The 24,821-nt window shown below is 36.7% G+C and overlaps 1 protein-coding gene across 2 annotated transcripts in view; it reads left to right on the forward strand.

Moving 5' to 3' along the window:
• The window catches only part of QSER1 (glutamine and serine rich 1), a 43,650-nt gene extending 20,084 nt beyond the window's left edge, over positions 1-23,566 (forward strand). For both annotated transcript variants that reach the window (XM_086472169.1, XM_086472170.1), the window contains exons 4-13: positions 1,930-5,628; positions 8,503-8,798; positions 10,331-10,447; positions 11,085-11,218; positions 13,383-13,594; positions 15,244-15,381; positions 16,714-16,811; positions 20,555-20,707; positions 22,091-22,186; positions 22,779-23,566. In XM_086472169.1, the coding sequence (XP_086328295.1) occupies positions 1,930-5,628; positions 8,503-8,798; positions 10,331-10,447; positions 11,085-11,218; positions 13,383-13,594; positions 15,244-15,381; positions 16,714-16,811; positions 20,555-20,707; positions 22,091-22,186; positions 22,779-22,919 (5,084 nt within the window). In that variant the 3' untranslated portion in view covers positions 22,920-23,566. The remainder of the gene's footprint in view (positions 1-1,929; positions 5,629-8,502; positions 8,799-10,330; positions 10,448-11,084; positions 11,219-13,382; positions 13,595-15,243; positions 15,382-16,713; positions 16,812-20,554; positions 20,708-22,090; positions 22,187-22,778) is intronic.
• Positions 23,567-24,821: the final 1,255 nt, after the last annotated feature.

Genomic DNA, 24,821 nt, shown 5'->3' on the forward strand with positions numbered 1-24,821 from the left:
GTTTTTTGATGAGGGAAAGCAAGTGCTCTTTGCTCTTCAAAGTGACCTTTCTTTGGAAGGTTTTTTTACTTGGGTTTTTCTCCAAACCCTGCAACTGCTGATTTTGGGGGGAAAAGAGGAACAGTGTATTTGTGATATTGTCCTACCAAGTCTTCCTTTGATATGTGGGATGTGTTATCAGTGTTCTCTTAGGGTAGTGGGGGGTGTCTGTGCACATGAGTTACTACCTTTGCTGCACCTTTTGTCTGCTCCTCCACAGAAGTAAAATGTAAAACCCAGCAGTTCTGCCATGATAGTGCTTCTGTGCCTGGCTCTTGTCTGGATTAAGACATTACCTGTGTAGTAGGAAGGGCTTTAATTTATGGAAGAGAAGGGGAAAAGACAGGTTAGATGAGAAATTAATATCTGCAATTAAAATAGGTATAAATTCTTGCCCTTTGATGCTTCTGGATGCCCCTGCCTTGGTGAGAGAGAGAACCAGTCGTACGTGATGCTGCAGTTTTTTAGAATAGGGGGGAAGAAAAAAGGCATGAAAACACTGCTTATGCTTTCTTACTCAGAAAGACCTTATTGTTGACTAATGAAAAATACCTTGGCATTCCTTCAGTATCACATCTCTTCCTATCAGTTCGTCTTGAGCTGAAAGGGAGAAACAAAGCCTTTCTTTCGCAGCTTCATCTGAAACTTCCAAAGCGATTGTGTGATTAAGTTGCAGTCGGTTTAAGAGGACTTAATGTATTTGAAAATTAAACCTGATTTTTTTTAACTGAAGTATTTGTCTCAAAACAAGCCTTATTTACTGAGAGGTTTTTTAGTTTATTTTTAAATGATCTGAAGCTAAAAGCTGTTTTAAGAACTGAAAAATGTCAAATTTTATCAGTGATTTTAATTTTTTTCTGGTTAGCATACCCTTGTAAATTTCCCAGTGGAAATGGTTTCCTTTACAGATGCCTTTACAAGAAGTTTAAGCTTCCCTGAGAATAAACTTGCCTACTTCACTTTTGTTCATAGACTTTGTGAATAGTACACAAACTTCACCAGTGCCCACAAGTTATAGGGTGAAAAGCACTGAACGGTATGGATCGCTGCTGTAAGGCCCAAAGCTTGCAAGGGAACTTCACACTCCTGTTTCAGTTGTAGTAGTACATTCTGTTGAGAAATCTTGTTTAAGCTGGGATGTCATACCGATGTCTAGATACAACTAAGTAATATTATACCTTTTGGTTGGATAGTTGCTGTTACACTGTGCAGATAGTTGGTGTCTGTGGATATTTTAGGCTTTAGAAAGAGTACAAATCACATTTATTCTTTGTATTGAAAGTCAAAGCCCTCCTTTAAGAAACATACATTGCAAAGCATATAGGCCATTAGCTCTTTAACTGTAAGTTCTGAAATGTTTCACATAAAGTGAGTTATGAAAGTATTGGTGAGGGTAAATGCAGGAGATGGAATTGCTCCTTTAACTGTGCATGTATTGTAATTGATAAGGTGTGAGTTTGCCTTTTTACTGTATATTAAAGGTGTCCAGGGCTTTTGATCGTTTGTCCTTTACTATGAACTTCTTTTTAGACTGAAATAAAAATTAATAAAGAGCCTTCAGTTTCAAAGCAGAATTAATCTTGTACAATTTTTTTTATCCACAATTTGCATCTTAAGGATATGATTTTTTTCCCTTGGCATTTCATTGTAGGTTAGAAGTGGGAATTCTTAAAAAACCCTGCACGTCTACCAGTTTGAAAACTACCCACAATAAGTGCCTCCCTTTATATGTTTTTGTTGAAAAGGGTGGTGATTCTAAAGAAGGTTATATTTATAAATGCTGTGAGATCTTACAATTAAATGAGTTAAAGAAATGTGGAGTGTTGTAACTTGTAAAGTTCCCTTATGCTCTTTTTCTCTTCTTGTTTTTGTTTTTGGTTTTTTTTCCAGGTATGCATTCCTCAACAGCCACAGAACTCTTTGTTACTGGAGCTTTGCCAACCTCTGGAACATTTCCACCAACATCTGCTTTATCAGCATATCAGCATCCCAACACTTTCAGCAGTAGAAACTTTGCTACTACCCCTTCTCTTAGTCTTCAAGATTCTACTTTCAGTGCTACATCAAATGGTCTCTTAACTACCCATGATCCTTTATTACAGATCAAAACATCGCAAGGCCCTGTTCCAACTGCTTTGACGTTTGAGCGCCTAGGCAGTTCTGTTTTAAGTACCAGTATACCACCTCAGTCATCAACATATCGTTCTGCTCAAGAATCTGCACCCCATCTTTTGCAACCTCAATTTAGTTTGTTGCCTTCAACCCTTGGAGGAGCGCAGCAGGTTTCTCAGGCGTATAGCACATCTGTCTTTACTGGTTCCACTGCTTCTATCGATAGAGCACTTCAGCGAGAATGTAGTGTTATTAAACACCATCAGCGGCCTTCAAGTACTCAGTCTGTTCAGGCTCAACTGACTGTTTCACAGCATTCCTTACACAGCTATTTAACGAGTACAAGTGGAGTTAATTTTCAGGATACATCTAGGCACTCAGCATTATCCTGCAGTCCAGTTGGAGACGTTACTCAGGTGAGCAATGGAGGACCACATCAGAAGACTTCTCAAGTCACGGTGGAACTTGCTCAGTCGTACACATCTGCAATTCCATCACCTGGTTTTCCATCTGCTTCCACAGCAAAAGTGAAAAATTGTTCCACGAAGCAGCCTCCAAGGTCAACGAAGACCCCCAAACCTCAAAGTGTAGCTCCCACTGTGCAGACACAAAGCTATGCCAAAACTGCGCAAAACCAGAGTTCTGTCATTACAGGCCAAGCACAGATCTATTCTACAGCACAGCTCCCAAGCCTCTTGTCGGTCAGCCAGTCCCAAAACTATGTTTCATCCCAGGCTCAGAATGTGCCACCTGTCAGTCACTCACAGGATTTCTCATCCAGCAAGGTTGAGAAGCTGCCTTCACTGTATAAAACGTTGACTTTTTCTGGGCAATCGCAAACAATTACTTCTGAGAGTCAAACTCTAAGTTACTCCTCAGAAGAACAGGCATTGACTTCGGTTCCAAATGAGAACTACTCTGGGCAAACGAGGGAACTTTCTGCAGTCAGCCAATCTCAGAGCTACTCTTCTAGTCACTCTCAGGGTTTATCTCCAGTTAGCCAATCCCAAGTTAGTTTTTCATCTCAATCACAAGTTTTATCAGCTGTTAGTCCTTCAGAAAGCTATTCTTCAGGGCAGTCTTTAACATTAACATCGCCTTCTCTTTCCTTTAATGCCTCTCCTCGGATACAAACTCTTCCAGCTTCGAGTCCTAATCAGAACTATATTTCTTTACATTCTTCTCAGAACTCTCAGTCACAAGAATCCTCCTCTCCACAGTCTCAAAAGTTTTTGCCATCTGTCCAGTCTCCTCCTTTTGCATCCCCAGCTCATTCACAGACACTGCAGAACAACAGGCCTTCCTCAGAAACAAAGTCGTACGTTAAAAGGAAGTCTGACTCTAATTTGTATGCCTCATCAAAACAAGAGGAGGAATTATCAATGCAGGATATGCAGGCGTTGCAACAGCAAGCCTCTCTTGAATCTTCCACTCAAAGGCTAACCGATGAGGAAATCAATGCTCAGGATGCATCCTACAGAGTTTCGAAAGCAGATGACAGATACTCTCAAAGTGTAATCAGAAGTAACTCTTGTCTTGAAGATCAAGTTGTTGGACTTACTCTTCAAGGAACAAAAAAAGATGAAAGAATGGTGAATTCTGTGGAACAGCTTTCCCAACATATTGGCCACATCACTAGCCTAAGCCATGATATAAAAAAGACGACTAATTTAATGCCAACGACTGTGAGTGCTAAAGAACTAAACCAGCAACATTCTCTTATGCAGAAGGTACATGAAAGTAAAGCTCAAGAACAGCAAGGCCAAGTCATTAGTCCACCATCGCAGGTTCAACCTCATGCTTTAAGACATGGTCATCAGCTGTGTCTGCCCAGTGCACAGGTACTTCTGGAGTCAGCCTGTGACTTGCAGATTCTTCATCAGTCAATACTGCAGTCGGGTTTAGGACAAGCAAAGACATCACCACAAGTGCAAAGAATACAGAGTCCTCAACAGGTGACACATCCATTCCTTCAGATGGATGGTCATATTATTCAAAGTAATGGGGGTCATTCTCAGCAACAGCTTCATACTCAGAATTCAGAAGTAATGAAAATGGACATTCCTGAGCCCTCAAAACCACTACAGCAACATTTGACAACAAAAGATCATTTTACTCAGACAAATCAACATGATTCAAAAAATCAGTTTGTTACTCTTAGTTCAATATGTTTCCCAGAATCTATACTTCTCAGTGATGAGAGGAATATATTATCCAACGTAGATGACATCTTAGCAGCAACGGCAGCAGCTTGTGGAGTGACACCATCTGACTTTGCCAAATCAGCTTCTAATGAAGAGGAAATCCAGGCTGTTGAAAATAGCGAGGAGTCCAAAACACAGTTCCGATCAATGGATGTAAGACATGTGTCTTCTGGTTTCAGTGCCTCACCTACTGTAGTTGGAAAGCCAGCAAGCATAAGTAATATTTCTCTGAATGGAGGCCAAATTACTATAAATCTTACACCAGTGTCAACAATACAGACAAAAACTGTGAACCTTGATCAACAACACATTGAAACTTCAGATCAAAATGTACCAACACGAATGACTTCTCCCATCCTTGGCCCTGGTCAAGAGGAGCAAGAACAAGGGGCAGTTCCAGTTAAGAAACAATCTAGCATCAGTCATGAATCTGAAGAAGATAATGATGTTTCTGCTGATGGTACACTGAATGCCAGAGACACAGAATTTGTTTCAAGTGGTAAGAGTCTAAGCGAAGAAAGCGCTGCTTCGGAGAATGATTTTAATATGGGTGGTGATGATGGTACAGTAGCAGGTAACCAGTCGAAGGGTCCGTTGCAGCCACTATCTCTGCACCAAAGTGGAGATGGAACCATTAGTAGAACTGAGGAGGAATGCCAAGATTTAACTCAAGGGAACCTTCAGAAGAAAAAAAGCAAAGGAAAAAGCCAACACAAAAATGCTGCAGAAGATGACAGTGCAATTCAGAAACAGGTAAAAAGAAGTGGACAGTGTAAACGTCAAAATTCAAGAGGAAACGACTCATGTTTGACATACTCTTCTCCTGTTTCTGAAAGTTGTTATGATACTTACCAGCATCAGGAAAGAATGAGGCAAAAAATTAAAGAAGTTGAGGAAAAACAACCTGAAGTCAAAACAGGATTTATTGCATCTTTTTTAGACTTTCTAAAGTCTGGGCCTAGGCAACAGTTTTCAGCTCCAGCTGTACGGATGCCAAACAGGACTAGGCGACCAGTTACCCAAATAGTTCGCGCCCCTTGCCTACAGTCCTCTGCAAAGCCTCAGCCGGCGGCAGCAGCACCTGTAGCTGCTGAGGTTAGTGGGGAAAGTCCAACCAAAAAAGCTGATGAAGAACTTAAGAAAAATTTAGAAACGTTGCCTTCATTTTCTTCTGATGAAGATGATTCTGTGGGGGGTAACCACGATCTTCAGAAGAGCATCTCTACTGCATTGTCAGCCCTGGATGATACATCTGATAGAAAGAACAAATCAGGTAAAACAGTTACTAGAAGTGTGTATGTTGAAGGAGAGTTCTGTAGCTGAATAATTTTAGCTGTCTTCAGGTAAAGGTTTTCATTTTAATCACAGACATAATGAAGAGTTCTGTTGAAAAGGTGTGTTGGCTATGGATTAAACTAGTGTTTTCCACAATTAGAAAATATGTAGCTAAACTTTTTCATGCTACTCAAGCAGGACTCTTCTAATGCCAAGAAGTTATTGTATCCCAGAATTGGAATAATATGTCTGTTCTCTTCTTCTCTGGCTTAGAATGCTAAAGATGATTTTTATCTGGAAACCTCAGGAAACCATCATGTCACAGGTTTTAAATCTATTTTAAAAGAATTCTAGCAAGAGAACATATGAATTGTCATCAGTGGAGGTTAAGCTCTTCCTAGGTAGAGTTAAACATGTGCTTTCTGTGATGATAGAGCTGCACAGAATATGTTTATAAAACAGTTTTCACACTTGTAAACTGAGCACCGGTTTGGCTAGTCTTGTCCTCTTGGAGTCATTTGACTTTGATTTCAGCCACATTAATCAGCAGTGTTGTAGCTCTGTTTTGATACATTGCTAGCCAAAGAATGAAATCTGGGAAGGGTTGTTTTGGGCAGGGAGGGGCAGGCAGCAACCGCTGATCACAGTAGTCTTTAGTTTTCCGCACAGTTTTCAGTTTCACTTGTATTACATCTATGCTGTACGTCTGGTGTTCATAGCTTTTGACTGATGCTGCTTTCTTTTGAAGTATTTTCAACATACAGCATATTTTTGCCTAGACAGACCTTTTTAGTGAAGTCAGTTTTCTCTTGTAGCAGTTAAAAACTATCCATCCAATCACATAACTTCTAATTCAAGAGAAATACCATTACCTTCTAAGATAATCCCGGGGAGAAAGTGAAACATTTCTTAAACTCTTCTCAGGACTCATGACCCATAGGGTGGTTCCTAACACAATAGAATGAATAATTTTTTCGCTTTTTAGGTTAAAGGAGGGAGATTTTTTTTTTTTCTCTAGGGGTGACATGATTTACTGAAAAATATGTAGCACAATTGAACTTAAATTGTAATAGTCAGACCTAAAATTCCAGAGAAAGATTGTGGAATACATGGTATACTAAACAATAATTAATCTTAATTACTGTTCTGTTTTCTTCTGTGGATATTTCCGTTAAATTATGTTAAGTTCAAGCATTTTGGAAAGGCTGTTACAGAAGGTGAAGTTCCTCATGTGTCTTTCAGTTGAATATGTGTTTAAAGAAAGCAGTGACTCTTTTCCCAGAAAGCCAACTGTGGGCAGTGCCATGGTGTGAGCCTTTTGCTGAAGCTTGTTGATTTTAATAAGCCATGTTCTGTGTACAGCTTCCTAAGGAAATATTTCAAAGGTTTTTTGTTGGGTGGGCATTTCCATTAGTGTTTTTTTTTTTTTGCAGTGACTTCTTTTACAGTGTTATTGTATCTTTTTATTATTCATAATGATGTAATATTTATACCACCAGTTTCTTGAATTCACCTTCCTGTTTTGTTGTATACAAGACTGTTCGTACATTGTACAAGATGCTTAGTGACGACTGCTTTCTCACTTGCTGCTGTTTTGGAGATTTTCTAGTAATTCCCTCCTCTGTCTGTCTTTGCACATAAGTATGGAAAGACAATTATTAAAACATAGTATTTTGTTGGTAGTATTAAGTAGCGTATGTACGTTTATCTGCTGTTCTGAATGTATTAAGTGTACTTGGGGAACTAATAATACTTTGTCTAATTAAAGCTGTCATAGCTTTCACTGAACAGAGTAATACAACATATTTGCAATAATGTGATATAATATATCCAGAAGAGTGTTATTTCATGGCCAAGCAATTTTACTGAATTGATTTAATGAATCTTCACGTATCTGGTATATAGCTTTTTGTATTGACACTTTTTTTTGATATTTAAATAATTTGTTTAGAGCCACTTTTATTAAAATATATGTCACTAACTTTTTTCTGTTTTTTCAAGTGAAAAATCAACGATTAACAGTGATTGTAACAAAACTGTGAAATGGTTATCTTAAGTTTGAAGCCAGTTTCTTAAGTGATACTAGTAATTATGCTATAGCTAATATGACTTGATTTCTTTTAGATCAGCAAGTCAGTGTTAAAACTAATGTGTATAAAAAGAGTATAAAGTAATATCTAAAAAGGATTCTAATTTTTTTCAGGTGGGAAGGAATAATAACTTTGAAAGGCGGGGGTTTCCTTTCGCTCTTTGGCATAGAAGAGGAGAAGAATGTTCTTTCCCTTCGTTTTATATCATCAGTTCTCATTGCTCATCTCTGTTGTATTAAAAATTATTGGGATATTGCGAAAGTTTTAACCTGGAACTTCCAGTTACTCTGTCGCAAGATATAAATGATAAATGTCCAAAAGTCATACAGCAAATATGTTTGTATTTAATGTATATTTCTTTTTCCTTAATCCAATTAAAAAAGACTTTACTTATCAGCAGATTGGAGACAAGATTCAGTGTTGTAACATTTACCTGTTGTATATGCTTATTCACAAAAAGTACAAGAGTATTTCCTGTTGCTTTTGTCTGTAACTATCAAATTGTTTTCTAAAGTGTTCATCTTTGTTATTTCTAGATACTAACAGATGCAGCAGTTAGTATACATCTGCTTGTATTTATCTGGGATATTTTGGTTTTGTTTAAGGTTTAGTTGTGGCCAAAATAATGCTTCTGTTTTAACTCTTAAAACAGATATTTTTCCTAGAATACTTGTTTTTAATATGTATTGTAACAGAAAAGAAGAAAAATAAATATGGTTTACATTTTATGTTGCTAATCCTTGATGATTTGTTTAACTAAAATTCGGATTTATTTTCTTCAGAAGCTGAAAAAGTGGCAGTTGTTACTGCTGCTGCCACCACCACTACTGCTGTAATAAAGCAGGAGTCTCCACAGACAACTGCTCCTGTAGTCAGTGTGCAGGAGAAGATGAATCCAGCTGACCCCTTAAAAGTAGCTCCGCAGGATGCTGTGACTTCAGACCAGTTGGCAAAAATACAGGCAACTGTTGCAATAGAAGGATGTACTGATGAGGAGAATATGGACAGCGGAGGAGAGGGCATGTACAGAGAACGTGATGAATTCGTAGTGAAGATTGAAGATATAGAGACACTAAAGGTAATCTGAATACTTGCTGCAGCGGGGAAAAAAAAAAAAAATCGTGAAAAATGCTGCGTATGAATTTAGCCTCAGCAAACTACCAAACGGGGAACGGCTGCAGATCAGTTTTCTGTTTGTATTCTAACATTCCCTGGCTGCTGCCAAGATGCCTTAAAGGTGTCTTTCTAGCGCATGTGTTTCCTAGGTACATGACCCATTTTATGCTATAGATGTAGTAAAGTAAATCTACGTGTTGGTAACCTCTGTTAGAATGTGGAATTACCTTTTTTTAATATTAAAAAGCATAAATTTTTCACAGGCTGTTGACTAGCTTTTTTCTTCCTTTTTTTTTTTTTTTTCTTTAAGATTGTAGTAGGCTTTCAAGTGTAAGGTTGAGGAAATAACTTTTCGACTTTTGCAAAATATCTTGAAATTGTCTTTTCTTCTTTTGTGGAAGCGGTTCTGCTTACTGTTCCAACAAGAAAGGCTTCCATAAGCAACCAGTGCAGTGCTCCACGTGAATTTATGGGAAAGTTCTGTGTCTTTGATTTACTGTTTTCTTTTTGTCGCTTCTCCATTTTAAATTCTTCTGCATGTTTACCTTTCCTTTTATTGCTATCGTAGCCAGCAATATTCTTACAATTAATTTCTAATACTTTAGATTATTGTCTATGTGTTCATCCTCTTGAGCTTAAGTTTCAAATAAATTCATGTAGTTTTGTCACATACAACAAGTGTTATCAGTTTAAAAATACTCCCTTGTCACTTATAAAACTGATTAAGGTATCTTATGCGATATTTTTAATTTTAAGCTTTATTTATTTAGCTAGTTAAACAGTCATGGAAAAGGAATTAATACCTGATTATATGTTTTCCAAAAAGAGAGTTTTTTGGGTTAGTAGTTTGCGTGTAGGATTTATAGGGAATTCTCATTAGAGCTAATAATTACAAGTTTGTTTTTAATGTAGTTTATTTCTCAAATTACGTGAAGAAGAAAATGAAATCAAACTCATTTATTTTTTTTATGGTTAAGTTGACCTGAAAGCAAACAATGTAGTTCACTAATTCATACTGAGCTATCTCTTTTCACATTAGTGCAAATGATCATGCTGTAATGTACCTCGGCTTCTGCTACAGAATCTCTAGGGACATGCAAGCTTTTTGGTACTTGTTATGATTCTTGCATTTTTGTTTTAAAAATTTTTTCATAGAGTAAAAGAAGAAATTGGAAAAATGTTTTATGGTTTTAAAAAATAAAGTTCTGTGGCTCAGTTGCATGGTACACAAGTTAAGACATCACCCCACAGGCAAAGCTGGTTGGCCCAACTTCATCGCTGTGAAAGTCAGATTTGTAGATTGCATTATACTTACTGTAGTTCACATCATATGGTCTTGATGCAAATGGCACGTAATGGCTAAGGGTTTGGAATTTTGAATGACTTATTTCAATTTTATCCCTGAGTAACTTGCTCAAAAAAATATAATGCACAAACACACTTCTGGGAGCAAAATAAGGGCTGTTTTTAGCAAATAATTTTATGTTCTTACAGGTTGCTCTGCAAACAGGAAAAGAGCCTCCAGCTATTTGGAAAGTACAGAAGGCTTTATTGCAAAAGTTTGTTCCTGAAGTGCGAGATGGACAGAGAGAATTTGCTGCTACTAACAGTGTGAGTCTTAAAAGTTCCTTATGAAGCCTCATGGGAACTGATTTCCTTAATGGAAGTCTAGGAAACAAAACAAAATGTGATTCTGGCTTACGTTCTTAGCAAGCATCCTTGAGGGGCTGGGAGGGAAGCTTTCTTGATTTCCTCCTACTCTACAATTCTCTCTAAATATGTTCATGGGCAGATTCTTTGCTTTGCAGCATGAGTTCTTTGGTATCATTCAGGCTGCATAAAAGAACAAGTTTTCACAACCACAATAAAGTCAGGCTTGTGAACCAACTGCTTTCCATAGTGAGAAGGATACAGACAGGATACAATTTCAGCAGGCAGCCCTCCTTTGCCAGGCAGATAATCCTTTTGGGATAACACATGGGGAGGATTAAATACAGGGAGAAAATGAAGCCCCAAGTACTTCTTGCCTTATTTTCTTACTTTAAATATTATGTGGAAATCCATAGGAGAATTTATCTTAAGTTATAAATGCTGTAGGATGGCTCATCTTTGTTAAAAAAAAAAAAAAAAAAAAAAAAAAAAAAAGTGGGTTTTAAACTGACATTTTTGCTTTAGTATTTAATTTTTTAATTGTTAAACAGTAATTTTACTTAATGAAAACACTTGTGTCTTAATTTATCTTTTTTAGTATCTTGGGTATTTCGGGGATGCAAAAACAAAATACAAAAGAGTGTATGTGAAGTTCATTGAAAATGCAAACAAAAAGGAGTATGTCAGAGTATGTTCAAAAAAACCACGAAGCAAGCCTGTACAGTCAGCAAGGTATTTACTTCAATTTGTTTTTTCATTATGCCGTATTGTTTTTATATTAAGGACACACCTGTTTTTATAAACGAGACTTATAATCAGGGTTATGTTAATTTAGTTTTAAGTTGGAAACTGAGAAGTGTGGTTTGCTTTAAGAAATGAAATATTAATTATTGCCATATCAAGACTTCCCTACCTTGAATCTGTGGATTGCAATAATCATTCATTTTAGAGGTGTCAGGGCTCCATATGCTATTTCTTTCTGTCATCTTTTGCCCTGTTACTCAACATAAGGACAGAGTCCTACAGGTGTAATGATTTTAATTTTTCATATATTGTTTTCTCCTATCCCGTGGACTTAATGTTTTTCTGGATTGCTTTAATGATCATCCTGTCCCGGTATACTAGAATTACCATGCTTTATTCTGTCCTGTAAAGTTCATTTAAAAACAAAAGTTGGTGCATGAAGTTCATGGTTGTCACAAGGATATCTTTGCTCTTGTATGTCCTTGCATACTGAGGGTATTTTACTTATTGCACCTGCACTACCCCTCTCACCCTGCCCCAAAAAGCTTTATCACTTTGAGTCATCCCATGTAACCTCTATCCGTGCCTTAAAACCAGTAACTCCAGTAGTATTGCTTTTAAACCATCACCAAGGGTAAATAAAACTTAAATAAATCTCACTCTGGAGAGCCATGTAACGAATGCAGGGCAAAGATAGTGTGGTTTGGATTATTCTAGTAAACACGCTACTGGGCCTGTAAAACGTTATGACCATAAGTGTCTGTCTCGCAGGTACTGTGGCTGTCTCTGAGATTTCCTCTGTCACTTTCCTTCTGATGAGGTTTTCACTGTCATTCACTTGCTAAGGGTTTTGCTATCGCATTTTGAGTTGAGCTTTGGTAGTGCTTTTGGAAAAGATTGCAGATCCTGTATTGTACAAACTCTATCATGCTTTAATGCTTAGCTTATTTTATCTTCTCACAACTTCAGGTGATATCTGAAGGTTTTCCTCTCTCTATGGATTTCAAATTATAATTTAAGGCAGATATGTTTTCCTTATCAGATGTTAGTAAACAGTAATGAAAAAATTTACAGTGGTCTTCAAGAAATGACTGGATTTTTGAGTCTAGTTTGCTCTCAAAGAAAGCAATTCTATCAGATAATCAATTTTACAAAATAATCATGATCTGCTTAAAACTAGCTAGGATTTTGATGCTCTTTTTTTCTTGGGCTATGGAAGACTGTTTCAGAACCCATTCCTCCAGTGCTCTGAAACAATCCTGTCTTTTAACAAAACATGATCGTGATTAGCTTGTATCCATATGTTCTTCTCTCAGTGCTGTTTTTTGGTTTCTATTTCTGTCTTCCCTGGTATTTTTATTGCATGATGTATTTCTGGAGAGCAGTCATATTCCACCTCTGTCTTCGTTTAATTAATCTGGATTAATGAAGGTCTTTCAGCTTCCTTGTCTAAGGCGGGCTTTCCATTCCTCTAATCATTCTAGTATCGATTGTCTCCATCCATTTTGGTTTGAAATCTTAATCTCTGACAGATGACTAAAGTTCTCAAAACTGTGTAGTGCATTATTAGTGCTAAAGTACATAATTGTGTATTTATGATATTAGGTTTCCTGCTTAATTTTCCTGTTTTGAGTGGTGGGAAGAGAAAGGAGAGCACTTGGCTGGTTTCTTATTCCAGTCCTCAAGGTCCTGCATTTCCTGCACTTTTACCTGGATGATATTGTCTCCCACCTTTGTATGGATACAATATCCCAAATTCACTTTATCAGCATATCTCATTGATTACTAGTATTTGTTCAAGTCTGTCAAGTCTGATTTTTTTTTCATTAATGAATTTTAATATTATCTCCAATCTCCTATAGCTCATAAATTCTACTAACATTGGGCAATTTAAACTTTCTGTGCCTGTTTATCTAGTTATAAAATTAGGGCACTGTTTAATCATAGGCAGTTGATAATAATTGTTAAACATTATATCAAAAATACAGTACTATAGTGTGTATGACCTAATTCCTAGTTACATTTGACAATGAAATAAGTGTATCTAATCTGTGGGGAATATATTCTGGTTAAATAAGGCTATAGCTATTTTATTAATGACAAAACTTGTGTGGTAATTATTTTCATAAAGATCATCTTCATAATATTGCAGGACTATTCATTCCAAACCTAGTAGTAGCAACAACAAAACCCCTGATCCACCAACACCAAAACCAACAGCAACAAAAGTCTCTTCTGTGAAACCCAAAGCTAAACAGCCAAAGGTAAAGGCTGAACCACCACCAAAGAAAAGGAAAAAGTGGAAAGAAGAATTTTCATCCTCCCAGTCTGATTCTTCACCTGAGGCCCAGAGTGATGAGGATGGTAAGCAAGATACTGTTGTTAGCATCTAGCCCCATTTGAACTTACTTTGAAAATAGTATTATAAAAATACGTTGCTTGATCTTTTAAACTTCTTTACTAGACTCAGAAAAAAAATTAAAATCTGGCAGTGCCACGCAAAATTGATTTCTTCCAACGTTTGCTTGTTGTTTGCACGTGAGCAAATGTGTGCAACTTGAAGTTATCTGAAATGTAGTTTATCAGTTTAGATAAAGATATTTTTACTACTTGCTTTCTAACATGGGTACAATTGGAGGAGGGGGAGCTGATTTGATTTCAAATACATCTCAAGAATCAGATTCTTCATTAATTATCCATTGCAACTCCATGTCATGTCTAAAGTAACATTGCTGCAATGCCTGTCTGCATTCAGATGTGGGCAGGATTCAGATGTTACTGTTGTTTTTTTAAAACCGAAGGAGAAAAAACAGTTGACACTTTGGCTGCTTCATTGCTTGTCTAAATGTCAGCTGTTTAAATGCAGCCTGCTGAGCAGATTTGCTGTTAAGACATTCATTGCATCTTGGAACATTGAGATACGATGTCTGCCATAATTCTCCAGAATAGAAAGGAATTTTTGAAGTGTACAATGTTTATAGAGATTCCCTGTGGTAGCAGATACACAGTGTATTTTGGAGGGGGTTTTGTTTATTTCTGTATGTTTGAAGTTAAGCTGTGTAGTACCCATGCTCTGTATTGCTGCATTTCCAAAGCACGTTGGCCTCGGTGACTTTAACTGTAGATGAGTAGGGTTGGTGTACTGGAACAATGCCTCTGCTGAGGGCAGCACCTTTAAAATACTATTTTTCAAGCAAACTTCCCCAAATAACCATGAATGTGTACAACTGCCCGTATTTAAAATTTAAAATAACCTGGTGATGATAGTCATCCATAGAATTGTGGATATCTGAGAAAGTGTAACAGCCTTGGTAGCTAATTTACTGCAAAATACTGGTATTGCACATGGAGCCTATAAAAAGCTCCAGAACACTTACTAGTACTGGTGACTACTCCATGCGCGTGTTTAAAATTGCTGTCTGTGAAAAAATAAAAGCTTCCGCAGAGTAAGTACAAATATGCCCACATTGCTTAGCTGGTAAAATGTTTTAGGTGTTTTTTTTGTGAGTTGGACAATCAGGTGGGATTGACTTTGGTATGCAAGCTCCTAAGTGACGTTAGTGCTTTTGAATGTTTTTCTGTTGGACGGCTTCAAGTTTTGCGGACCACTTAAAGTTTTGTGTTTTTAGGAGGTACTTGCATTGACATGAAACCTGCACTCAAGGCACTGCGTGACTGAAGTTACTCATGATGCCTTTTCTCTAGACTTTCATTTACAATAACAGAAAAATGTTTAAATTCCCTAAAATATTATAATCTAAATGCTGATAGTTACAAGTAATTGTACGTGTTTCTACAAAAAAAATTGTACTACTTGTACCAAATTTGGTGTTTGTACCTGTTTTTGCCATATAAGTAGTTTGAGTGTTATTTCTGGTTAGATTGAGTTTTCATCTCTCGGGACACCAGTAGGGGTCACTTGTGTTTTAAGAGGGAAACCTTCAGTTTTTAAAAACACAAATATTTGCAGAATATTGAAGGAAAAAAATCATTATACTCCAATTCATTTTCAGAGCTTGTACCTCCAGCTCCCCTTGTTACTCGCTTTTTGAACACAAGAGCTATGAAAGAGACTTTTAAGAGCTACATGGAGTTGCTTGTTAGCATTGCCTTGGATCCAGACACAATGCAAGCTTTGGAAAAGAGCAATGGTACAGTATGTTTAACATTTGTATGTTTTTATTAGATTTTCAGGTTATTAATCAGTAAAGCAAATGTATTTAAAAAAAAAAATCCCCACTGAACTTTTAGCTGCATACCCACATCTGAAGAACACTTCATGCACAGTACTTATGTGTGTGCATGTATATATGTATATTTTTGCACTATATCTTTGAATAAGCAACATGATTTTGGAAATACTGTTCTATCTGCTTTCTTACATTAGGCTTGTGCTGTGAGTGTCAGAACTGAGCTCTTTGCTCCTGCTATTACTGTCTTTTAAAATCATTTATTTCAAACATTTGTTTCAAATTGCAGTGTTTCAAGTGTGTATTTACTTTCTTGTGAAGAAATACACTTATAACTGTAAGCAATTCTGATTCTTGCTACTATTAAAAACTCAGCTTTTCAACCTCTGAAACCTTAAAATTCCGATTGAAGACATTTGTATTGCACTTTTTGTTTGAGGAGAAAATGTTTGGACTTCTTTACCATAGTGGACTCCAGGATACAAGTCAAAACTGTTATATTTGTCAAAATTTAGCAAAACACTCATGTATAAAGGTAAAGGTCCCCAAAGAGCGATCATTTCACATATTGTTTAGTTGCAGGCAGTTGTTTTTTAGTATGTTCTGTTTGCCTGTATTTAAAAGCTATTTTCTAGACTCTCTTTTTGTAGTTTGCTCTGGTTGTGCATCAATGCACACTTACCTCAAAAGTTTCATACCCATGTGTTATGTCGGTAGTCCTGCTAAAAGCAAAGAAATTGACTTTGTAAATAAAAGACTCCACACTGAGCTGTGAATTTTCATTCATGGCTGCATGCCTATGTTCAACTTTTGCAATTGACAGTGGTTTATCAGATAACTTTTATCAATTTCAACTTTCCTCAATTTCTTTTGTTATAAATGCCAGCAGGGTCATCTCTTGTAATATGGACTAGCGAATGTCAAAACCACAGACTTGTCTTCATAAAGCTGCCAGTTGTGTTGCACAGAAGACGATTATCTAGGAGGTGGTTTGAAGTTATCTCTTAAGATTTATGCTGTATATTGCTTGATCTTAATTTTTTCCTTTCAACAAAGCAAAGTCAGAGAAGGAGCAAGATTGCAGTTAGCAATTAAACTGCATGATATCTAGACCAGTTGAGCAGGCTGGTAAAAAAATATATATATATTTTTCTCTCATGTTTGAAATTAGTGCAAATTGCATTGTTTTTTATTTCCACATGTTATGTTAATGGGTTGAAGTATAGATTGAATAGGAATCTCATTACTGGATGTCTCTTAATCAACTGCTGCTTTTTTTAATGTGTTTTTTAGACGAGCTACTTTTGCCTCACATGAGAAAAATTGATGGTATGCTGAATGACAATAGGAAAAGGCTGCTTTCCAAATTACGCTTGGATCATACTTTCAAGGTATTCTCTTTTAAATTGTAGGATTTTTAGAGCAATGTTGTAAGTCAGTCATTGACTGCGTACCATGCAGGCACAACTTAAAACCCAGAAGGCAAATTTGTAACAGAAGTGAATTGGATTTGAAAGAGATGCTATAAATTCAGTGCTTGTATGTGGCATTTGGAGAACATTTTGTGATGAAGGAGTTTATACTGCAAAGGTAAAGTTATAGTTTTGCTCCCCATGCTTTCTTGTTCATTCTCATGCATTTTTTTTCTTTTAAGCTTCTCAAGTTTGCCAAAAGAAAAGCTGTTTTCTGTCCTTCTAGAACTTTTGGTTAAGTGATTGTATTGCCTAAAAGTCTTAATAAACTTCTACATGCTGTGGAGCAAATGTCTGAACTTCTTTGGAGTAGGAAACGTGATCAGAGTGGTTTAAAACCAGGACAGAGGCACTCAAGAACGGCACATTTGTGTGCTTTTTCATGCATCTTCAGCATGGAAGTTTGGGAAAAGTGTGGATAACAAGCCCATGTTACAGTAACTTTGACATGGTAATAAAACCCAGGTTTGGATGTGGACAGGGAAGGGAGCAGCCATACCATCTCAGTAGAGAGAGACGCTAAACAGGAAGATAATCATTGTGGTTCATACTATTCCCACCCACCCTCCAAGCAACAATGCAGTTTTTGAAAGTGCGGTAAAATGAATTAAGGTTTTTTTTCACTCATCTCTACAAACTAGTTGTCAGTTTCTATAATCAGACTAATTATTTCTTCCTGTAACAGCTTTGAGACCAACGACAGTAAAGCAGACCTATCTATAAACGCCATCAGGCCAGACTTGCTCTTTTGCCTGTTTCCCCTGTCCCCTTGTGTCCATAGTACAGAGACACTTGGAGAATTAGTTGTGTGTCTGTACTGCTGTGTGCTTGTTTTTGAGAGCTAGGTTTGGAGAGAGATTATAGCAGAATTGACAGTTCTGCTTTTTCATCATGCAATCTTTAAAAGATCTTTTCCCACATCCTGTTCCTGGTAAGACTTGTGGGACACTAAGTGACCTCGTTTCAGGGATGAGAACATCATCAACCAGTGAAACAGCTTTAATTCACATGATTCTTGAACTTTTTTATTGTTATGCTGTTTTCCCAACAGCTGTACTATTTGTGCCTGCTTGAACAGAACTTTTTGTGGCTTCCTCCTTACAGTAGGAAGGCATGGGGAGGGCTGTGTATTTTCAAACCATACATAGAGCCTCAGAGAGGGAGCATGTACCAGCCGTCCATTTTTGTTCTTCTTTTGTGGTAAGAGTTTTGTGTTAATAGCTTCTTTTAGACCTGCCTATGCAGAGAAGATTGGCCACATTGAGGCAGGGTATGAATTTGTAGAATTCTGGTTCAATTCACAGTATGCACAAAGTGAGAGGTAGCTTATTTTGATTTTTTTTTTTTCCCCAGTTTAAGGGAAAAACCTAATATAATCTTCTGTAATACTAACGTGTAGTTACAGCTGCTTATTCAGTTGGAATTTGTAACTAATATAATAGCTTTGCTGTGTGCTCACTTAAAGCAGATTGTGTATCATATCTCCAAAGTTAGCTTAAGCCTGTATTTCATCGTATGATCTGCAAGAAGTTAATGGAGATACAGATGTAAGGAAGGGATCTGCCTGTGATGTGAGCTGTGAGATAAACAGACTTTTATGTTTGCCTTCTGGTACAATAGCACTGACTCGTTCCATCCTTGGGCCAGTATTTTGGATAAAAATGAAATGTCTATTTGTCATCATAAGTGTTTGTGTTGGTTAGGAAAACGTGTTTGTTTAAGATTCAGATTAATCTGATGATTAATACAGGAAAGTCTGCATCTGTTCCAGCTTTGATCAGATGGCTAGTTCGGATATTAGAGCTGAATGAGGCACTGAAACAAGCAATAAGTGAAAAATATCATTATTGTTCATGAGGATCATTCAGTCTGAATATTTTTACTATTCTGCATTGATAAGATGGATGAATTTAACATTTTTCTTTTCACTGGATGCAGTTAACATGGGATATTTTAGCACTGTATTACGAACCAAATCAAACTGCAGTTAGCGGTCAGTGTTTGGTAGTTTTGCTGTAACATTCTTTATAGTTCTAACAGTTTATCACGCCCTTTGGGTTACAGCTTTTTTATAAACAAAATTAGAAAATAATACTGTTGCTTTAGTTGAAGCTTACTAAATGGAGTATCTCAGCTGAATTGTGTTAATTTAGATAATTATTACCATTTTATGTCTTGTGCTCTCAAAGATGCAGAAAATCACTGGTATTTTCTCCTTCATTCCAATTCAGATTTGTCTGGTTTAGGTCAGTGGTCCAGCCATGTAAACTGTTCTGGTTAATAGGAATTCTCCAGAGGAAGGCAGAAGTGACCAAAGCCCCTTGATGCTCAAAGTCAACCTTCAGGAAGGCTATTACAGTGGATAGAAAAACTAAATAATTTAAACCTGTTGAAGTTGTTACTCCAGTTTGAAAGCATTGCAATGACTATTGTATATGGACAGGTTAGCTAGCTGAGGTGACTGCTACCTCTAAGCAACTGTCTCTGTGCAGTAGGTGTTACAGCTTTTTACTGAGAGGTTTTTTTATAAAGTGAAAAATGGCTGATGTATATAAAGTGCCTAGAAATTATAGGCAGGGGAGGTTGTTGAATTCTAGTACTGCTTGTTAAAAGAAAATACAAAAGTTTAGTCAACTTCATATTTTAACCCAATAGTCCAAATTAGGTCCTTAAGCTGCAGCATTGATACATTTTTCTGTATGCCTGATTTTTTCCCTCATACTGGAGTGTAATACAAAAATACATACGTTCATTTAACTCAAAATATCTTTTTCAGGACTGGGTAACAGGACTATTTCAAAGCAGCTGCTGACATAATGCTATATCTGTACAACAAAGTTGTATTTAGATTTACTCACGGAAATAACATAGAACTGAAGCTGGTAGAAATGCATCTGACTCCCATGAGTTAGTATGTCTTAAAAACTTGTGCTTTTTTGAACCAGCTGTCTACTTCAGTATGCATAAGCTTTTCTACCTTACAGATGCGATGAGATGCAATTAATTGGTATTTTGCAAAAGGTGGGACAAAATCTATGTCGATTTTAGGCATCCAGTTCCTGCTACAATTGGCAGAACTGCTCCATCCCTGGAGGTGTTCAAGACCAGGTTGGATGGAGCCTTGAGCAAACTGATCTGGTGGGAGGTGTCCCTGCCATGGCGGGGGGGTTGGAACTAGATGGTCTTTGAAGTCCCTTCTAACCCAAACGGTTCTGTGGTTCTGTGATATGACTTCCCATGCCTAACTAGGCATTAAGTACTTGGGTATCTCCAAGTAACTTGGCCTTAGAGATTCTTGGGTAGAAATGGAATGGAAAGTATTTTAAAAAGTAAAAATTGCCTAGTGGAGCCTTTTTTTTTTTTTTTTCTCTTTCTAATGATAGAATCACAGATGATTATCTGAGATACATTAAAAGTATCTTCTATTCTTGAAAAATTATAGTAGTCAAGAGCAGGTGGTCGTGCTTTTCAAACTCTGAATGGTTGCTTGATCTGATAAAAGACCTTTTATCAGGTCTTTGTGGAAGAATAAATTGTTTTATAATAGGCTGCACTCTAACTTATCAAAGAAAAATGGCCAGTTTATCAGCAGCCTGATAAATTGGTGGCTGGCCATTCTTGAATATTTCATAAACCTTTTTCTTTTTATGCTCTGTTTAAAGAATGCTTTGGAAAACTTTCCTGAACTGACAGTGATCACTCGGGATTCTAAGACAAAAAGTGGAGGAACGTCTGTGTATAAGATCAAAATGAATGGTAAAGCTTACAACAAGAAAACACTGCGGGCTTCTAAATCAACCACTAAATTAGCACAGGTGAGTGTTCAGAGGGTTTATTGCTACTGCCGTCTGACTTCTCATATGATAACCACGTTTATATAAAGTACTGCTTCAGGTATTAGATTTTTTGGGTAGATTTATCAAAATACAAAATACTTGTTGAGTGAGGTGCTTTTTCTGTAACAAGGGCGTGTTAAAAAGCAACATTTAAAGCAGTATATTAAATAATTGATTTAACTCATCAGTGAAACATGGTTATATTCCAGTAGCGAGACAAAATATAATAAATAATTTCATTATTATTCTTCTGTTTAAGTTCTATGTTTAGATCCAAATGCTCTTATCCCTGTATATTTGTATCGGGAGTCTTCTGTAGCAACTACTCCAGATGCAGGAAGATGAGGTAGCAGTGTGCCGCTTCCCTGATGCAGGCAGCAGTCGGTAGGTGTAGGTGGATGGGAAGGGAGAGGTTAGCTTTGCTTTGCTGTGCCTCTCGCTTATTGTAGCTTGCCAAACAGCAGAGCCCTGCGAGAGCCCGTTCTGCTTCTGTCACCACTAGAACAAGGCCTGAACTTCAGACCCCTTGTCTGCATAGCAGTCAGCCTCCTGGACTGTTGCTGAAGCAGCAACGTTTTGCTTTCAGCATTGCAGATGTAAAATCACTGCATAGCTTGTGATGATAACAGTTTCTTAAACTTGCTGCAAAAACCTCTAAAGTAAATGATGCGATGGCCTCTAGATGAAAACTGAAAAATTAATGTTAATATGTAAAAACTGAGACTAGGTAACAGGAGGTAAATCTAGTTCTTTATTGCTCCTTTACTCTTTTCCAATGACACAGTGAAGCTGTGTATCTTAAATTAAAAAAAAATAATTTAAAAAGTAACGTGGTAAAGCTTAAGATGTACACATTGTTTATATAGGGAACAATATAAGTAGATTTTTCTAGGTACTGGCTCACATAGGGTTACCTCCCAGCAGTAAATAGTGGGTAGACAAAAGACTTGTAAATACAGCCCAAGTGTTAGAAAAGTATAGATCAGCTCTTCTGAAGCACGAACTATATGCTTTTTTGCAATGATACCCATCAGTCTGATAGAGAAATGGTTAAGCTTTGGTAATTCTTGCAGCAGTTTTTGAGAAGGGAGTGCCCATTTTAGACTTGCAGCGTTTTCAGGAGGATTGAAAGCATTCTTAAACCTAGTTTTAATAAAAGAACTTGGTAGGGAAAGTGGAGATAGGAGGTAGTTGTGATGTAGTATAAATTACAGTGTACCAAAATATGTCAAAGCAATTGTTTGAATGAAGTACTCCATTTCTGAATTGTTGAAAACAAATTTGTTTACAGAAGAAAATGTCTACTACATCTCTGTTTTGGAACTAACATGGATTTACCTAAAATAACTGTTCTTTTTGCAGGAGTTTACGGTAGATCCAGAAAAAATACAGTTGTACTCTTTGTATCACTCACTCCATCATTACAAATATCACATATACCTAACATGTAAAGAAGAGGTAAGCATTCTTCTCTTTGAGATACTTTAACATTCATTGAGGGACCTGAGTCCAACTAGAGGGACTGTTTTCTTCTTGGTAGATGAGTATGGATTGTGGCCTCTTATTTTAACTAATTCTTTATGGCAAAGAAAAGGATATGCTGAGCACATATGTTGCCCCTAATGGGCACAGCTGCCCGAAACATTCAGATGTGAGGCTTACAAGGTTTGTGTGAAATCACTTTCCCTCAGCATAGGTAAGCATTCTTCGCTGTTATCCAAAATAAATGAAACAAATTTTATCGGTATGTGTAACTCCTCAGATCTAGAAGCTACTTTTTGTCTTAGAATGTCCACTCCTTTATTTTTTCTGGAAATCCTTGGTGGAAATATTCCAGGTAGCAGAAATATGAGAGTTGAGCTCTGGCTTAATTGTTAAGAAACGCATGGGGGGGGGCATTTTTCCCTTGTTTTTAAAGCTTAAAGGTTTTTTTTCAAAGAACATTCGTATTTAACTGCAGAATATTATAAAAAAGAAAGTTCTGAAATGCTGGCAGCCTAACGTGTATGTGTATGCATCTCCCTCCCACCCCCTCTCTTTTTTTAAATAGATTTCTTCTGTTCAGAAGAAGAGTGCAGATCTAGGACAGGAAGAGATTGTGCAGCTGTGCATGAAAAATATAAAATGGGTGGAAGATCTTTTTGAAAAGTTTGGTGAACTTTTGAATCGTGTCCAGCAGAAATGCTCATAACAAAAATGTATCCCAAATCTCATATTTTTCTACGGCACTAACCTGGTGGAACAGAAAGCTCAGAGAGAGGCTCTGATTTCTTTTACAAAGCCAGACTGCGTTCTTGTTCGTAGCCATTTTTATTTCTCTTTATGGAACTTTGTGCCTTGGCTCTTGCTAAGGAAAAGTGATGCTGCCAAGGAAATCAGTCCTTTGGAGATGGAACTAAATGTAAACCTAACCACATTTTTAACCTGAAGAATTATTTTCTATTTTGTAAACTATTGGATAACTTAGTTTTATTTTCAGAAATGTTTTTGACAAGTGATAAAGCATGCACTACATATACTTTTTTCTTTATTGCTAAAAAGATAACAACACTTAAAATACTACAGATTTTTCAATCCCTGACTCAGCAACAGAAAAGTCAGCGTTGGGGTGAACTAATTTTTACATGTCTGGCCACCAAATTTAGAGTTTTGTACATTTTGTGAACAGAGCCGGAGTGACATCAGTTTCTGCATATGTATATTGCCATCACAAAATCCAGAAATGTCATAATGCTTTATGGACTCCTTTTACTATTGTCATGTTCAGGAGACTGAACATGGAGTTGGTGCAATCCTATGACTGCTTTTTGTGTCAAATTATATTGTAATGAAAGACAATGACCTTAACTATTTTCCCTGTTTTGAAGAAAAAAAAATATTTTCCTTTATACTGTTTTGTTTTGGGTTGTTTTTTTTTTTTTTTGAAAAAGATTTCAATTGTACATTTTATCTCACTAATAGTTGTATTTTTCACAGAGAAAATATTGTGGTTAAAATTGTTTCATGTATCTTTGTAATACACTTTCCATTGTTTTCAGTAAATCCTATTCATTTATATGTTGATTTCATATTGTAAACTATATATCTTGAGGTAACCCTTTTGTTTATACAGGTTTGCTTCAGTGTTAACCAGAATAATGCATACTAGACTAGTTTTGCTTTAAGTGTAGTTGTGTTAGACACTGCAATTATTTTCTGATACATGAAAATAAATTTCTTACTAAACTAGCACTTGATTAACTGAGAGTTTAAATGAAGAGCTACTACACTTTATCTTCGTCAACAAAGATTGATGATTGAATAGACTATATGCAGTGTTAAACACAGCTTACATAATTGTTTGTAGAACTGGCAGTTGCAGAGCTGTTCTCTTTTTGGTGCCTTTCAAGTCTTCAGACATCTTTGTAGCTTTTTCCCCCTCCAGTTTGTTAACAGTTAGTAGTGCCACTAGTCACACTCAGACAATGAATGTAATGGGCTCTAATCAGGAGAACGTTTTCTTTAAATTTGCCAACAGAATGCCTTACTGAGTCATTCAGAATGGATATGTACTCTACTGGCGTCCTAAAAAATATAGTTGTGTTGGTCTTTTTTCAGATAATGTAGAAAAAAAAAGTTCATTCCTTTATCCTTTCACTGCCACTTAGTGCCTTAATTTCAGCCAAGAAAGCGGGGTTCACTATTCATTGGCCAAATGAAATAATGTTCATTGCCATGTGACCTTTTTTCCCGTTACCTGTTTTGATCCTATTTAGTTGTTAAATATTCATTAGACCTTAGAACTATAACGAGTTTAATGAATAGATGTGAAAATGAAATGATTTGATCTTGAGTAATCAAATAGAGGTTTGAATATTAAAGTATGTACAGAGATTTAGCTGATTAGTTTTAGAACCTTGTAGGATGTTTACCATATTTCCAAAGCTTTTCAACTTTTAAAAGCAATAATTCTCCTTTACGGTTTGTATGCAGATTACAGTGAACAGAAGTGGGTATGTGCCCTTGCCTTTTTTGAAAGCCTCTTTGTAGTGCTTTTGCTTTAAAAAGGGAGGTCACTATCATGTTCATAGATGCATTATGCTACTGCTATGTC

This window comes from Leptosomus discolor, chromosome 12, assembly GCF_034619465.1.
Source record: "Leptosomus discolor isolate bLepDis1 chromosome 12, bLepDis1.hap2, whole genome shotgun sequence".
NCBI lineage: Eukaryota > Metazoa > Chordata > Aves > Leptosomiformes > Leptosomidae > Leptosomus > Leptosomus discolor.